General features: G+C 46.3%; 1 protein-coding gene and 1 long non-coding RNA gene across 2 annotated transcripts; both read right to left on the reverse strand.

Moving 5' to 3' along the window:
* Positions 1-185: 185 nt before the first annotated feature.
* On the reverse strand, positions 186-15,079 carry LPCAT3 (lysophosphatidylcholine acyltransferase 3). Its single transcript, XM_062617998.1, is given in 14 exon segments — positions 186-535; positions 670-796; positions 915-1,073; positions 1,577-1,724; positions 2,342-2,508; positions 2,829-2,915; positions 3,589-3,697; positions 4,104-4,282; positions 5,337-5,374; positions 5,498-5,591; positions 5,745-5,851; positions 5,958-6,065; positions 14,883-15,036; positions 15,038-15,079. Coding segments are annotated over 13 exon segments (1,509 nt in total). The 3' UTR covers positions 186-535; positions 670-679.
* Positions 8,449-11,816, reverse strand: LOC134163214 (uncharacterized). The gene is made up of 2 exons (XR_009964625.1): positions 10,691-11,816; positions 8,449-10,155 (listed from the first exon to the last, which is right to left on the reverse strand). It is a non-coding gene; the product is annotated as an uncharacterized LOC134163214 (long non-coding RNA).
* Positions 15,080-17,392: the final 2,313 nt, after the last annotated feature.

Consider the following 17,392-nt stretch of genomic DNA (forward strand, 5'->3'; position numbering starts at 1 on the left):
GGCTCGATCCCTTTATAGCAGGAACTCTGCCCAAATCTGTCATGGAAATGAAATTCTCAGCTGCACCCTGGTTGCCGTGCAGGTGGTGTTGCTCAGTCCTGTAGAATCCCCGTAGTCGGTGGTGTGTGACAGTTCACATTCCCCCACCGAGGCACCCAACAGGAAAGGAGCTGAAGCCCATATGAAAAAAGACCAGGAGCAATTTTTATCTTGGATGACAAAACGTAGAAAAGTCAGAAGAAGGTGGCTCCAATCCAATACAGTGCCTGCCTTGAATGTTTTACAATCATCGGGTATCAGCAGAGAGACACGAGTGTCCATCGGAGGGCGGCAGAGAGATAAGGCAACATACAGAAGGTGGAGGATGTGGAAGGAGGTTGGCTCCATTCCCCTCCTTTTGGGTCTCTGACCCTGTGCTTTCTCTTTCCCCCTCCTCACGTTGAAAAGAAGTCATACTTCAACACAGCAAACTTGGCAGGTGATGCTTTGCTTCCGGAGTGTTCAGTAACTCCTACAAATGCACAGGTGGTACAATCTGCAAAAGAGAAAAGTGCTAGATTTGGTTTGCTTGATTTTTCAGCTTTGCCTTTCACCTTGGCCTGTAACATTGCTGCCCTACTTCATCTCCCAGCCCAAGCGTGGGCATGTCTCTGCCTGGGACAGCCTTACCTTTTGGCTGTTACTCTGCTTTTTTTAGCTTTTCTTTTCGTGGCACCAGTAGTCTGCGAATGTAAGGCAACACCAGTAATAAGATGAAGAGCGACACGTGGCCGAAGAAATAAATAGACTTGTACACCTGGAAAGAGAAAGGCAGGGTTAAGGATCAGCAAGCAGCTCTGAGCCAGGAACATCTGAGACAGGTTGGAGGAAAAAGGGTTGGTTGCACGTGTTGTCTGTTTGTGGCTACTAAATACCTTAATCCATTTGTCCCAGGTGAAAAGGCAAAATGGCACCAGAGAGTAACTCAGAAACAGCCAGTGGTTAGCTTGCTGCAGCATGTAGAAGATGGGCCGCAAGACAGTGATGGAGGTCAAAGTGCTGAGGGTGGGACTGTCCTGTATAAGCTTTATGATCTAATTTAGAGAAAAGCAACAAAATTCTTGTCAGTTGAATGTCCTGTGGCTGTACATGCATACTCTGGGGCCAATATTATCTATCCAGCTGTGTAAAATGGACTTCAGTGAGCAGTTAGTCTAAAAAAGTAGCTGCTCAACCCCCTCCAAACAATAGTTCAAGTATTGTTCTCTCAGTACTGGGACATTTAGCAGAGGCATTCAGCTCATGTCCTCCAACCTTTCCAGCTGCCAAGCGCTTCAGCTGCCTTCTACCCATATGCCAACTTCTTCCCTTTTCTTCCTTTCAGCTTCTGCAACAAATGCATGGCTTGCCCATGCAAAAGCCACCTACTGAACTCTCTGTAGAGAACAGAACCATCTCGTGCTTGAAAACCAATCCCAAAGTGAGCAGCTATTTTTCCTGGTTTTACTCCAAGTAAAGCCTTCGGTGTGGCAGTTCCCAGCTCACAGGGAAAGTCTCCTGCAGGCCACCCAATCCTGGTCAATCAGACAAAGCCCACCTGTCTTTCAATGATGACTATGAGCAGCTCCATCTGGAAGCACACCAGGTAGCCAGAGTGCAGCCCGTGCCAAATGGCCAGGAAGAACAGGGCCAGTGCCTGTGACAGCAGTTTGTTACCCAGGAACTTCAGACGCTTGAAGATGTAGCTAGAGTGGAAAAGAAACAAAGTGCTTCTAGTTTATTGTCTACCCTCCCCTCCCCATGTCAAGGATGCAGGGCCCAGGGGCTGTACGCCTTTGCACACCCTGTGGTGACAGAAAGAACAAGGCAGCTCCCCGTACCAGGGCAAAATGTACAGCAGCCCTTGCCTTAAAGAAATCCCAGCTCCTGGGGAGAAGTGGTTCATCCCACAACGCACCCAGAAATGAGATCTTACACTTCAGTTGTGTGTCCCGCAAGTGCTGAAACAAAACCTGGTCAAGTCCTTGCTTAAGGGAGCATCACAAGGATACGGGATCCAGCTGGTAGAGGCAGCTCTATGGCACTTTGACCAGGCAGGCGCAAGGGCTCGCTATATTCAGTCTGCCCTCCTGCTGCAGTCAACTGCTTGACTGTTATTAATGAACTGCCCTTTTAGACTGAATGAAAAGATCTAACCCGGTAAGCTGTTCCAAATGGCACAGCAGCAAAACATGGAAGAAAGAGTGGAAGAAAGGAAAACTGGCAGGTTCTTCCCCTAATGCTCCCTCTCAGCGTAGGATCTTGGTTCTATTGACGCAGATGTTACCAAACCAGGCTAGAATGGGAATCTTGTCCTGCTCACCGGGCCACCCAAGTATTGGTGTTGATGTTGAAAGAAGCAATGGTCCCTGTGAATAAGGGTGTTGTCTCATACAGCCAGACCTTCATGTTGGCACAGGCATTCCACAAAGGCTTTCCATTCTGGTCCTTCCCATTGTACCCCAGACCAACAAGGATGCAGACACCTTCCTATGGAAAAAGATTCAAAAGGAAGGAAAACATTGTTCCCCCTCCTTTTTTAGTTTGTTTTGAAAGGCAGAGCTGGGCAGGCTCTGACTCTCACTGTGGTGAGTGGAGAGCACCACTGCAGATGGAACAAATGGTTGAAAAACTGCCTGCTTTTTAGTTCGCTTGCCTTTGCTAACTTAGAGCAAGCAAACTGACCTGCACTGATCTCCAGATACTTGGGCTATTTCCATTAGGGCTAAGTCCAAGAGCATACTAATTAGCTGCAAAAGTGTGACCTTTGTTCATTTGTCTTTTGTCTCTGGAACAACATCTAGACTCACCGTCACAAGCCAGCAAGTTACGTATTTGTAGAGTATAATTTTGCCCCAGATCAACATGTAAGCACATCGGAACCAGAAAGGCTTCTCCTGCAGAGGTGAGAGTGAAACAGAATCAAAATGAAAAATGGAGCCAAATGGCAATAACAAGACAGAGTAGATGAGATCTCTTCACTCTGTTTTAATTTGATGCATGTGTTGAGACTGCTCTATGGACTTGGCTGCTAGGCTATGGGTTTACGCAAGTTCACACATCATTCTCCTTCCTTTGGTAACACTTGGCTGTACTGAAATAGGTACTTTGGGAAGATTCTGGGGTTACCATAATCACTGCAGAATTCATATCTTCATTTATTCATACTGACACAAAACCACTGATAATCTGGAGGTAGGAATGACTTGTTAAGAGTCTTCTAAGAATGTCAAAGACTGGTAAGCCTTGCAAGTTACTCTAGTGAAGTTATTTGCATGTAATGGTTAAATGGAAGATCATTAGAAGGTCACAAAATGCATAAGGTTTCAAGAACAACAGTAGCATCTAAGATTTGTTTTCAGTTCAACACATTCCTGTCCTGCATCAAATGGAATCCAGAGGACAAGCAGTAAAGCCAAATCAGTTGTGAAAAGGCTTATCACTAGTTGATGACTTACCTTATTCTTAAATTGAAGCAAAACTAAGAAAAAAAACCCACTCTTGTAGATCCAATGCCCACAAGAGAAGCAGAATTCTTCCACACCCCAGTACTGCCAAATGAATACATACCATATAATCATCTGAGGTGAGGTATTCATCAGAGATGTACTGGCTTGACAAGGTATATATTACTAGAAACAAGAGACCCAAACTCAGGCGCTTCAGAGCGGGCACAAAACTGAGAAAGAAAAATATGAAGGTCAAAAAAGAAAGCGATGGAAGGCAACCATCATAATTTGAAGAACAGAAGTGGAGCAGTTAGGGGAGATAGCGATAAGGGAGTCACCATGTTCCACTGCAGCAAATGACTTCATTTGGAAGCTGGGATGCTAACATTGGCAGGTTGGGACCGAGTCTGTACTAAACATGTCAAATGGTTGGTTGACGTTCATGTCCTGGAACAATGCGAGGACATTAACCAGATTGTTATGAGCAACTTTTGGAAGACTGCCTTGTCTTAGAAATCACTTTTGATCACAGTACTTTAGTCTCCAGGTAAGAAGGCACTCTGCTGCAGGGAACATGTGGAGGATTCAGCATTCTGGGATCTTAGGAAGGTGAGGAGCTAAGTGGCTTTGTATTACCTATTGGGTCTCTGGCCTTGAACGTCAGTCATCTCACCCCTTGCCAGTTTCTGATAGTCTGTCATGGAGAACTGAGGCCCCACCATGAAGGCACCATAGAAATAGGAGAATCCCGAGACCTCCAGCAAGGTAGGAACTCCCCGGACAGCAAATTGCCGCTGCTCAGGGGTCAGGAACTCCTGCACCAAAGGGAGTGGCATTAACATCATCCTAGGGGATCTCATACTAACTCTGGATGTTAGGCTCTCAGCCTACCTCCTCAATGGTTTCAGTTCTTGCCCTCCATATATATATATAACTTTCCACTTCGTACTTCACAACCATCCCTGTCCCCAGCCCTCTCTATCCCCACCCCCTCTAAATAGCAACGAGATCCAATGGTTGACAGCAGTTGCACAGATCTCTCTTCCTAAATAAGATCAAAACATGGAAGGGATCTATTGACATGCATCCCTGCCAGCATGCTAAGCATTGTAAAAGCACTCTATCTGACCTATTCCAGTTCTTGACTGCAATTGCATGTATTCTCCAAAGACCTTATTGTCCTACAATTCCTACTTCTTGATGCAAGAATTCATTATATTTAAATACTTGAAACTTCAGCTTAGGAAATTTCAGCTCAAGCTCGTTTTCTTGCAGTCAATAGCGATTCCATGGATGCTAAAATCTTGGTCAGGCCCCAACAGGAGATGAGGAATGCAGATACTTGAAGCAGGATTAAGGGACTGTAGTAAGTGTTCTGCTCTCTCCCTCACATTGTGCTTCTTCCCTCACTGCTTCATCAGCTCTAAAAACAGGGCCCTAACAAATGGTAAAGGGCAAGGATATAGTAAGGCTAAACAAAGGCAAGGAAGATGGGAACTGAGATCCAGTGCTGATGGTCTGCAAGTACACTACCCACAAGACACAAAGCATCGGGGACTGGGAATCTAAAGCAACAGTTTTGGAGGAAGGAGATGGTTGGGGTATTTGGAAGGGAGCAGAATATTCTGACATGATTGAAACAACTTTTGTCTCTCTCTAATCACTACTGTCTCTGTTTCAAATTATTTCTTTCCACTCCAGAATTCAGTGCCTTAGACACTCACAAAGGCTCCCCTCTCAACTACGGCTTTTACCAAACAATGCATGTGGCTTGCTAACTTGCATCCTTTGAACCTGATTTGCTGACCTCTAGCTCACTGGGATGACACAGAAGAAGGGAGAAGGAATGAAGGAGAAATGGTGTCTTACCGGATCTTTTCCTCCATCATAGTAATTGATGGCCAGACCTAGAGGTGAGAAACAATTATTTGAAGGCCTGGGATGGGCTTGTTGGGCTGAACAAGCAGTCCTCCCTTCCCTGACACATGGCTTTTGCATAGTACAAGAGATAGGAAGGAGGTGTCACTCACCAATCAACTTGAGCGTCAAGACACAATGTGGCATTGTCCATTTGATATCATAATGGTCTGTGGCTGTGAAATAATATCCAGCCATAAGGTATATCTGAAAGAGACCATTGTTTGGGTTAGTCAAACTAATTCCCCCAGCTGGTTTTGATCTGCCTCCACTTTTCCACCCACAGTTGCTACTGGGAAGTATAAAACTGAACAGAGGGCTCCTTTCTACAAACTGATGCAGTAAGAAAGAGAGTTTTACCATCTGAAAGAAGAACGTTGTGAAGACGGCAGTGATGGTGCGACCCATTAGTCTCAGTATGAGGAACTGGATTAGGACACACAGCAGGGAATGAAAGAACTGCATCCCTGTGGGACGGGAAAGAAAGAGATGAAGTAGAAATGACACAACAGGTCTTCCCAAACTGCAGCACACCCTGGGCCAGGCAGCTCTCTCTTCCCAAACTCATCTTACCAAAATTGAAGTAAGCAATTGAGAGTCCTGTGAACACATTATAGAGATGGATGAGGTAGGTATCCTTCTGGAAAAGGAAATAGCGCTGGAACAAGGCAAAAGGATATCCTGAGGAGAAAACAAAAAAGATGAAAGTGTTGTAAATGAGCATAGACAAGTATTTGTGATGGTCCAGATTACAGCTTTCTTCAACATGTTAATAGGAACATGTACTTTATGTTCATACATTATGAACACAGGTCATGTTGTACATTTCTGATCTTGTATTTCCATACTGGGAGGTAAGATGCCATATACTCTGTATATTATAGAGACAAAAATACTTCAACAGGAACATAATTATGTCAAAGTCGACACTGAAGTGCAAGAAATTCCAGGGGTACAGTTTCTGGCCTCATTCAATACATGAGATGGATAATGCTGAAATACATGAATCAGACACTTTAGTCTCTGATTCACTTCCAGATTCAGTGACAAACACAGTGAATGTGGCAAGAAGCTAGATTAAAAAAAAAAGGTGGGAGGGATGATATTTTATGGTTAATACCATTACATTACCCTAACATTCAATCCCTGCTCTCACTTCAATGTGCTCTTACATGATGCTGACCAGAGTGCCTCAAGTGACCTCCAGTAGTACGCTCTTTCTTTTCTAACTCTCCAGCCTCAGATTTGCATCCGATTTGTGAACTCCTGGGCACACAAAGCTGTAACTAACATCCACTAGGACCAGGATGTAGTGTTTTTTTAACAATATCAAAGTCAGAAGCATTGCATACGGAGCTGCTAAGATTCATAGAAGGAGTTTTTCCTTGCATTTTCTGCTGGTTGGCTCCTGCTGTATTTTAGGAATGCCTCCAGATTATTCATCTGTGGCTCTAGTGAGAAGCAAACATTTGTGAAGCACTCTGGTAGTACGGGGAGAAGTGCCATACAGAAACCCATGAGTCAAGGCAATTTTGTCGTCTAGGTGAGGTTCACATAACGTGCATTAAACATTGCTACGTATGATACAATAACTATATTATGTTGTAACACACCTCTGCTCTGGAGCCAGGCTGAGAGAGCTGGGCTTGTTCAGCCTGGAGAAGAGAATGCTCCTTAAGGGGAGACCTCAGAGCAGCTCCAGTGCCTAAAGGCACCAAAGGCACCTGGAGAGGAATCTTGCCAAGCGCCTGTAGGGACAGGACAAGGGGGAATGGCTTTAACCTGACAGAGGGGAAGCTGAGATGAGATCTGAGGCAGAAGCTCTTCCCTGTGAGGGTGCTGAGGAGCTGGCACAGGGTGCCCACAGAAGCTGCGGCTCCTCCATCCTTGGCAGTGTTCCAGGCCAGGTTGGACAGGGTTTGGAGCAACCTGCTCTAGTGGAAGGTGTCCCTGCCCATGGCAAGGGGTTGGAACTGGATGAGCTTTATGGTCTCTTCCAACCCAAACCATTCCATGATACTGACACAAGAAGCATTGTCCATCTCATGAGTATGTGAAGTCTGTTCAGGCAATTAGCGCTCCTAAAGGCATGTATACCATGAGCTGAATTGGGATAGCAGAATCCATTTAAATTCTAGCATTTTGTAACTTACTACTGCTCTACTTTGCAAGCTTGTTGCTTTCATCTTGATTAAGAACAAAACAACAAAAAACTCTCCTCTACCAACAAAAAGCCCAACCAAAAAAGAAATTAATCATATACCACAATATTGGCATCCATGCTACTTATCAGCCTAGATGAAATCTGTAGCAGTGGATAGATCTCTGCTACTTACACTCATGGAGTAATAGTAGCAGTAGGTAGTCATGTTTTATATGGAGCAGTAATAAAAGGTGATGAAATGCCCATTTTGCCAGGAAGCATTTGATGGATGGAAGATTTCCAACAAGCAAGGCCAAATCTAGTCACTACTGTGACAGGAAACGAGAAACTCTGTCACATTATGTAAAATGCGTGTCTTGCAGTCAGGCAGCACTAACACGCTGAGGTGTGACTGGAGACATTTTAAGATCCTCTTCCTCCCTCCAAGATCCCTTGGGAGGGAGTTCCCGATTCTGGGATGTTTGGGTTCCCTTGCGGATCCAGGGTGGCAGCACACTACTGAGCCCAGATGTGTACCTGCTGCTCCCAGCAGCAGCTCACCAGATGTGAGCTGCTGCTTCCATTTCCTCAGCCTCTTGCTACCTCTCTTTCGGTTTTCCCTGCCTCCTTGTTCCTGTTCCTTCCTGCTTTTGTGTCCCACACTGGTTTCCACGCCACAGGCTGCTTTCTTGGTCTCAGCAGCCCGCCAGCCCCACATACCATGGCCCCTCGCCTGCAGAGCCTGGCAACCTTGCTCTTGCTCATCCAGCTTGCTCTTCCCTTCTGCAACAGTGGCTCCGCATTGTCCTACAAAATGCCATACCCAAACCATCCCTTTTCCTTCCTGCTATTAACTGTATTAACAACTGCCTTTGTGAAAGTGGTAAAAAAGAATACAAAGTATTACCATCAGTCTAGATCCAAACTTAAAATACTGAGGTTTATTGTAGGAAAATGTTTACCCTGTCGATCAAGGGGGGGGAAAGAGCAGAACAGATATACAGGCAAAGCACGATTTATTGCTGTTCGTCTACATATATGGTTTTAAAATCACATTTTTCAAGGGTTTCCCACTCTCAAAAATCAGTACAAGCCAACAAAATACTCCATTTTCACCAGGTTTTGGCTCTAGCTATTTCTGTAGACAGAATTAAATTATCACTGAATACTATTTTATACCTCAGATTTCTAAAAGCCAGACATTTATTTTCTTGCATCCCCAGCTAACATTCCTACTCTTTCAAAGACCTGTCTCACTTGTCACGTGTACTCCTTTTCAGCTCTACACAGCAGATCATATCATGGCTTAGGTAATGCTTCTCTGAAGGAAAAAGAATTATGAGTCCCTGCAAATATGACAGCTACTAATGTGCAGAGCAGGTATGTTTTTAGAATGCTACCCACTACGTGGGTGCTGTTCCAGTTCCAAAGTCACAACATCAGCCTAAATTCTTCTGCAGTACAGAGCAACCTGCTAGTACTCTGGACTGCAATTTAGTTCCAGGTTTGCTGCACACAACATAGTTTTCTCACTTTTACAACTGAGCCATTTGCAGATAGAAACTTTAACCCTGAATGGCAGTGGATTCTGAGTATCAGTGGCCATTCTGCTGTGGCCTGTGCCCTTTTGAACACTAATAAACTATTTATTAGATAAGGAGGTGGTCCTACCAGTAACAACAGCCGTGCTCCTGCCCAACTACAGTGCTCTTGAAGCAGCCTGGGTTAGCACAGCAGAAGCAGGAGAGCGGTTATCGCTGCCTCCTGCCAAGCCTGCTGTCACATTTGGGTATGTCAGCAGCAGGATGCCATTCTGCTTTGCTTTTGCCATTCAGAAGCAACAGGACTAAAGTTCCCTGCTCCTAGAGGGACCCTGCCCAGCAGCTCCCAGTCTGGCCAACTCCTCTTTCACAGCTCCCTCAGGCAGAGCAGACCAAGGCAGGAAACCGGCTCTCTAGGGAAAACAGAAGGTGACCCCCTGATCTGAAGTAATTCTCCTCCTCTATGCACTATGGAGGTGAAAAGCAGTCTGCATGCGGACTTGGGTTTTGTCTCTAGTTATACTTCCTGTAGAAGGGAATTATCAATTGATAGAAAAGGTACAAATTAGTTGGGAGATGCTGCTGCTGCTAAATCCCTGCTTCTTTTTTAACTTTTTCACAGGAACAAGAGGAGATCTCTGGTTAAGAGAACCCTGATGCTAGAAGCAAAGGACAAGATCAGCTTCTTGGCCACAGCCATCTGGGAGAGGAATGGGTCACTGCACAGTGCCCAGGTTGTTCACACATACAACAATCTACTTTAGCAAAAGAAGTAAAGGATCAAGAGGCTGGATTAAGGAGGAGGAAAGTTCTAATTCCAAGCAAAAATAGCGCTGTCAGGTTTGCATCTTCTGGAATGGGTGATTAAGATGCCTCTCTTTTTCTGGAGATAAAGCTGCAAGTAAGAATACCATTCTTTTCATCTCGGCTCCCTTTATTTTCCCTTTTATATGTGTTAGCTCTGTTTCATCTTCAAGGGAGCAGATCAGACTATTTTTCCTCTTCTTCCTTTTGCTGATCAGTTAACTCTACCTTTGTTAACATCTAGCAGATAAATTGTGTCCGTTTTCCTGTAAGAATGCTAGAACTAAAAAGAAAGAGACAACAGAAAAAGACATGTTGAAGTATAAGCCTTTACCTAATATTTTGACTTCAAAAGTATTCTCTTTTTCTGTCTATAATACTGCAAAACTCCCACACCTTGCTTAACACTGGGTGCATATATATGAGGATTTTAATTCGGCTCAGGAGTGCACTTTTAAAGTCCACTTATAGTGCTTTAGTTTGCATAGCACAACTGTCTCAAAGCATGTGAACAAGGCTCTCTTCAAACAAAACTGAACTGAAAATGCACTGCAGTGGGTGCTCAGTCCGTATGACCAGACTGAAGCAAATCCAAAGTAAATGTCCCAAACCCATCAAGTACAGCACACAAATGAGTCTGCTCTATGGATCTGCTCCTATTGTACCATTTTACTTGCTAATGTAGACACAGTGTGTAGCATTACAGAAATCTCTATTTATTTAAGCAGCATTTGAAGGTAAGAGATTAAAAAAGGCAGTACATGAGTGCTTTGTGGTTTGGCTGGTTTAACCACGTGTTAAGATGGGACATCTCTTACCCATTAAAATCAGTTGCTTGACTCCCCTTCAGTAAGGTTCTTGCTTGGCTGAGTAGCTGGGGACTTGATTTGGGCTAAGTCCTCAGCTAGACGTAACCACAGGGAGAATTTCACTGAGCCTGAAAATCTTCAGGATGCAAAGAGCAAGAATAAGCAAAGGATGTGCAAAATGAAAAGAAATAAATGGTGACAGGTAGAAGAGGGGGAGACACCACCACCTGCAAGCAAAGCAGCTGGATTCTGGCACCTATTCAGTGTGAATATGTTAGTTTCTGCTGGTCACTGCTATGTGTGTAGATGAGGGAACGCTTCACCAGTGCTTTTCCTGGCAGATCTTGGGCAGATCAGCAGGGTCAGTTCTGGCTCAGGGCTGTGAACAGTATGTTGGCCCTCCTCCATATTATGCAGCAGAACATGCCAGGCAGCTCGCATGCCACTGTGTAATAGTATGGCCAGATAAATATCTTTAATTCTTTGGGACCATATAGCCATGCAAGAAATAAGACCAACTTAAAGTCTGAAATACACAGTGCCATGAGGCCTCCTGTATCCTTGCTTACACACTGAGCAGTGAGAGCAGAAGAGCAGCAGCACAGAAACCATCTTCTCTCCTTTGCACCACTTGGAGGGGCTCCTTCCTCTTCTCTGCCAAGAGACTAGGACAGCATTGGTTCAGATCATTTATTCCAGCAACTGGAAAGTAACTCTGCAAGTACAGAGCTGAGGCCAGTGGTGACTTCCATGCTGACCTAAAGACAGTTTCCCCTGGGCGAACACTGGACCCTGGCTTACTGAAGAATGCAAGGTAGAATAAGTCTCTCAAAAGACATTTTTATAGGATCAGCAGATGTTAATGTACTAGACACACCAGGTTTTTTTTAAATGACAATTTAAATTCAAGTATTCCTGCTGTTGATAGTATTTGCCAAATTACAGTCTCATTTATTCAAAGATTGTTTATGCAAATTTTCACATACAAGAAACCTGAAGTAAATGTTTAATCTCGTATAATCTGAGTAATGGGCTCTATTCAAATTGGATTCTGCACTTCAGAATTGCAGGATGTATAAAAGGTGTCCGATTTAAATACAAAGCTGTGATTAAAATGCCTGTATTTTACTCAGCAACGTGCCCTTTAGGACTACTCTAGTTTTTGTTCTTGATTGCTCTTTCTTCATGCTTTCTCCTTCTCCCCTGTATTTGTTTTTGTTTTCATTAATGGCAGAATGTTAACAGCATTCATTTACCTCTTTTGCTTATTTCAGATCATGACTAAGTGAACACTCTTATTCTGAATCAAGCCCATTCAGACTATTTTTTCAACATCAATTTCGCTTTCTCTGGAAATCAATGTAAGAAGTTGCAAAGTCCTTTGTGATTCTGCCTCTTTCTCAGAAGGCTATTTTTACCAGTTTCTGGTGATCTCCTGAACAGTGAAGCCCTAGAACAGTTGTTTCAGTCAAACTGCACAGCGGAGATACTAAAATGCATCACAGAGGGAGAAATAAGAAACAACTTTTAAATCCATCTTTGGAACAGAGTACTGTGCTTCATCCTCATGGTCTTGTTCTGAAAGAATTCAGCAGTATTAGCTGCAGCCAACAAAAATGATTTTCTTCCTGAATCTATACAAACACCTGAAATGGAGGAAGTGAAGGAAAAGCCATACCTAATGCCACTTCCAGCTTTTAGAAATGCCTTTCATTTATACCTTATGCTATCCTACCAAATGGTCATCTGCAAGAGGTGCATTATCAAAAGGCTCAAGGATTTCAAGGATTATAAACTAAACTGCAATTAAATGAACATTTCTTTGCTAGCCCTGGATTAAGAAGCTCTTCTCACTCTCCTCTCATGTTGCTCTGGAGTGGTACTTGGCCCTTCCTTTTAATGTAATAATATAATGCTTTACTACCAATCCATTAAGCAGAAAAGCTGGAGTCAATCCCCTCTGCCTCAGTGGTTCAATCTACATGACTTGCATGAGTACCAAAGTACAGTGGAGGCAGTTTTGCATGCCTTTAGCCTAACTGAAGTTATGCTTTCAATTGCATATAATTAAGAGATACTGGGTTATGGAGAAAGGACAGGGAAGAGTGCAGCTCTAGCCTCCTGGTTTGGTACACATTTCAGGTATGGAGGAGAAAGAGGTGTGAGTTCGTTCCCAGTCCCTGATCCCCAAACTTTTAATACAAATAAGAAAGATCCATTAAGACTTCATGCAAAATAGGAAGTGGCCTACCTCAGGAAGGGACACTGCCATCTCAGTGGCTTAGTGTCAACACTGTATGTGGAACACTTGTAACAACACACACGAATTTCACACTTGAAAAGAATCTAGTGACTGGACTGGGCATCTCTTCTTATCACTAAGGTGATAATTACCTGCTATTCATTTCAGCGAAGTGCTTTTGCTCACCCATAATACACCAAGCAGGAAACAGCCTTACAATGCCATGTTCTAGCTTACTGTTAGTAAGAAGCAAGAAAGAACTTTGGGAGTATGTTTAAGGTGCATTCTGCAAAAGAATCACTCTAATGTAGGTGTCTGCTTCCTAACACCTTTTTGCATCAATACTTGTTGGACTACTCCCTTGACCGGTTCAGTTGACTAACCTGGAAGTAAATTATCGTCTTTTTCTGGTTTAGGTTTCTGCCAGGCAAGAAAATTCAATCAGATTGCATTAAAGTAGAGACAAACACAGGAGACAGGAAAGCAGGACTCTTCCCATTCAGCTGTGGAGAGCTGCTAGATTAATTTATGCTGATTTATGTGTGTGTCCTGTGTATGTTCTTTACTACTTCATATGTTCTTTATAGAAGAAGTTTGGTTTAACTAATTTGGTTAACTAATTTCTATGTTAAGTTCAACAGTTCAGTCCCCTATACCCTTGACATGAAGAATGGTTTGGTTCAGTTTGATCTTACACATCATAAATGTGTAACATCAGGCAGAAATAAGTCTGGTCCAGACCACGGTTTTGAAGTGACACAACTATTCTTACACCTCTTTTTAGAAATTATACTTGCTGGTTAGCCAAAGCAACTTGATTTTGACAGACCACACCGTACCAGCTGCACCACTTCAAATACACATTCAGGTTCAGAGGAACGTTTGAATTTCCTTTCTGCTGGTGACTACACCACCAAAATCTTCCCAAACCCGAAGTTTCATTGGGCATCTGCAGAGATGTATGTAGATAGCATGTATAAATACACTTGAAATAATGTTTTGGGAGCTATAACCTGCCTTCAGCTGCTAGCCCACACTGTAACTCTAGCCCTGCCTTAAGTGTTTCACACGTGACTGAACTATCTCACATGTAGATAAGTGTAAGCAGTGTATGTTTTGCAACACGCTTCACATTGCAGGTGGAGTGCAGCACAACATCCCAGTTCTCCTGGCCACTTAGCTAGCAGGATTTGCTCACCCTACCTGGCAGTCCCTGTGATGACATGATGATGACATGCCACTCCTGCATCGCTCCTGCAGACGCTACTAATGCCTCTTGGCAGAGACGTCCCTGCACTCAGACAGGGTTGTGGAGCGTACACCCCTCTCCAGACACATGCCCATGCGGAATGCGATGCACATGAAGCACCTGTCACTCACTCAACAACATCGGCACAATTGCAAACCAAGTTCTTGTGCCCAAAACAGTGCTCACGACACAGACTCAAACCGGACTCGTTTCGCAGCACGCCGGGTGCCAGCACCACGGCGAAGGGGCTGCGCAGATCTCAAAGCCAGGCTCCCCCCCCCGCCGCGGACCCCTTTCACAGGCGGCCCGCCAGGCCCGCACCCCGACTTCCTGCGGGGAAACCCACCGGCTCGCCCGCCCCGCTCCCGCTCCCCACCGGGAGAGCAGGGATGCTCCCACCAACAGCTGCTGCGAGGCACGTCCCGAACTCCCCGCCGCGCCACGGCACAACCCGGGCGCATGCACCCTCCGCCGGGGCGGGTCCGGAGCCGCGGGGGGCTCCGCGCACACGTGGCCTGGCACGACGGCGCTGACACAGCTGGGGCTTCGTGCTGGCAAGGCGCTGCTCGGCCTCGGCCCCGGCCCTACCCCGCGCAGCGTGGCGCCGCACGGCACGGCACGGTGCTGGAGCGGCGGGGTGGCCCGGTCGAACGGCGGGCGGGTCGCCAGATCCGTCAGCCCCGGCCGCTGCACCCTCTGCCCTCCCTTACCCATCAGGATGGACACGATGAGGCGCAGCGCCTGCTCCGACGAACCCAGGGCCTCGGCCAGCTGGGCCAGGCCCCAGCCGGACCCCGCCACCGCCATCTTCTCTGCCGGCCGCCCCGCCGGCCGGTACCTCCTCGAACCCGGCAGCGGCACCAGCCACCGCGGCCCCCGCACCGCTCACAGCCTCCTCCGCGCCCATTGGCTGCGCCGGTCCGGCCACGCCCCCACGGCGCCTCCGATTGGACAGCCGGTGGCAGCGGGGCAGGGCCCTGCGCTCACTAAGGCAAAGGTTACCCCGCGAGTGGGCGGTGCCGCGGGGGCTGTCCCCGCCAGCCAATGATTGGAGGAAGCACTTCCGAGGGCGGGGCCGGGTCGAGCCGGCGCGGGGCGGGGCCAGGCGGAGCCCTCCTCCCCATTGGCTGTGGCGGGACAGGAGAGAGCCAGGCAGGGAGGGGTAAGGGGCAGGGAAGGGCTGGGGTTACTCGCGGGCATGAAGCGGTCGTGTGAGGAGGGCTGGGCTGCGGCCCGGCTTCGGGCCGGCTCTTGGCCTTGTTTCGGCCTCAAGCTCGGCGCGGGTGCTCGGCCGTGGCAGGCTGCTGAACCTCCCCACTGCTGCTGGGTCCCGCCGTCCCAGTGGCTCCTGGAAGACAGACTGTGAGTGCTTGACCCGGGGAAGAGCTGCTCTCCTGTGCCGGGCTTCGCAGCAGCAGCCCTCTCTCAGCCTGTCCCCGTGGTACTGTAGGCACCAGGCGGCTCTGCCAGCACAGCCTTCCCGTAGCTCACCCGTCTGGAGGACCTTGTCCCAGGTGTGTCCCTTCACGCAGATGTCCATGAGTGTGCCTCGAGTTCTCCTCGGCAAAAGATTCAGGTGCGGTGGACGTGATCCTCTTACCCTTGTTTGTGTTACCATTTTGCTGCCACGTCATGCTAATGGGCAGTATTGCCCAAACTGAGCTGAAGGGGTGAACGTGGACTCACGAAGGTCTGTATGAAAAGGGACCTCCGAGGTCTCTGATCCAACCCCCTCCTCACAAGCAGGTCTCCAAAGCTGGGGCAAGTTGCTCACTGCATTGCCCAGGCAATTGGTGTATGTTTTCATGGATGAAGAGCTCCCAGCCTTCCTGGACACCTGAGCCAGTGCTGAATTATGCTTTGGGAGAAGTATTTTTGTCCAGATTATATTCTGAATTCTCCCTGTTGCAAGTTAGCCCATTGCCTCTTATCTCAGGGAAAGTCTGACTCCATCCTCTTTATAATCACTGTATTAGATCCCATTCCTTGTCAAATTTGACTGGGAGAGGGACTAACTGGCAATATGCCAATCTAGACCTCATTTACTTAGTAGACAAGGTTGAAAACCTTACCTCCCCTTGCCTTTCTCTTTTCCAGGCAAAACAAATCCAGATTCCTCAGTATCAGCACTGGTCACCTCTCCAGTGATCCTGCACTGGGCTCTTTCCAGTCTGTTCACAGCTCTTCTGTGCTGGGGAGCCCAAAATGAACACAGGGTTATCAAACACAACTTTATCTGTGCCATACAGAGGGAAATAATCTCTACTCTCCACCTGTTCACCGTGCTGTCATTCGTGCAACCCTGTGTATACTGTTGGCTTTCACTGCTGCACAAGTGCATCATGGGCTGGTGTGCCAGGATCTTGTCCTTTGTCTTCCAGCCTGTGCTGGTGCATTAGCCTTAGGTGTAGCTCTGACCATGAGATTGTGGTGTAGCTCACCTGCTGGGAACAGGCCTTGGTGGGCATGGGTTTCACTTTAAATGATGACATATTTTTTCTTCTGTTTTCCTTTCCCTGTGCTACAGTGGTGAAGGCACAGATCCAGAGAAGAAGAGGAAATAGTCCTGAAAGAGCAGTTTAACGCACATTGGGCAGTGCCACAAAAGAGGGAGAGAGTGTGGAGAGTAGACTAGATAAGGAAGAAAAAGAGTGAAGGAATGGTTTGACAGAAACCTCACAAAGCTCAGAAAAACGAAACGTGGCTTAACATAGGACTGAGGAAGAACTGAGCCAGAGTCGCTTCAGAGCTCCACAGTGAAAGAGCAAGAAGCAGTGGCCTCAAGCTGCCATGAAGGAAGTTTCAATTGGACTGAAGGGTGGTTCACCATGGGAACACATATTTAGGCTGGAAATCTTCAACCTTGGAGATACTCAGAAGATGCTTAGACAAGACCCCAGGGCTCACAGAAGGTGAGGAAAATGGACATGGAGAATAATCGATGCAGTAAGGAAGTGTGTGAAGAAGGGACTTTAACCTTGACCTCCAGAAATCCCCTGAAGGCAGTGGAATATATGTATAAAGTATGGCAGGCCAGTGGTTAGTAGGGGTTTAAAAACTCTCATGGATAGCTGACTCCATCAGGTTGGTCTTTACAAAGAAGTTACTGTATTTGTTCACCCTCACTGGTCAGTGTTTGCCAAGCTTTTTGCAAAGTCCAAGGACAGGCTGAATATCAATCTCTCATTTCAATGTTTAATTGGGTATTTATGGTGTTTAG

This window comes from Pezoporus occidentalis, unplaced genomic scaffold (assembly GCF_034315485.1).
Source record: "Pezoporus occidentalis ecotype Australia unplaced genomic scaffold, CSIRO_AGI_Poc_V1 ctg104, whole genome shotgun sequence".
Taxonomy (NCBI): Eukaryota; Metazoa; Chordata; class Aves; order Psittaciformes; family Psittacidae; genus Pezoporus; species Pezoporus occidentalis.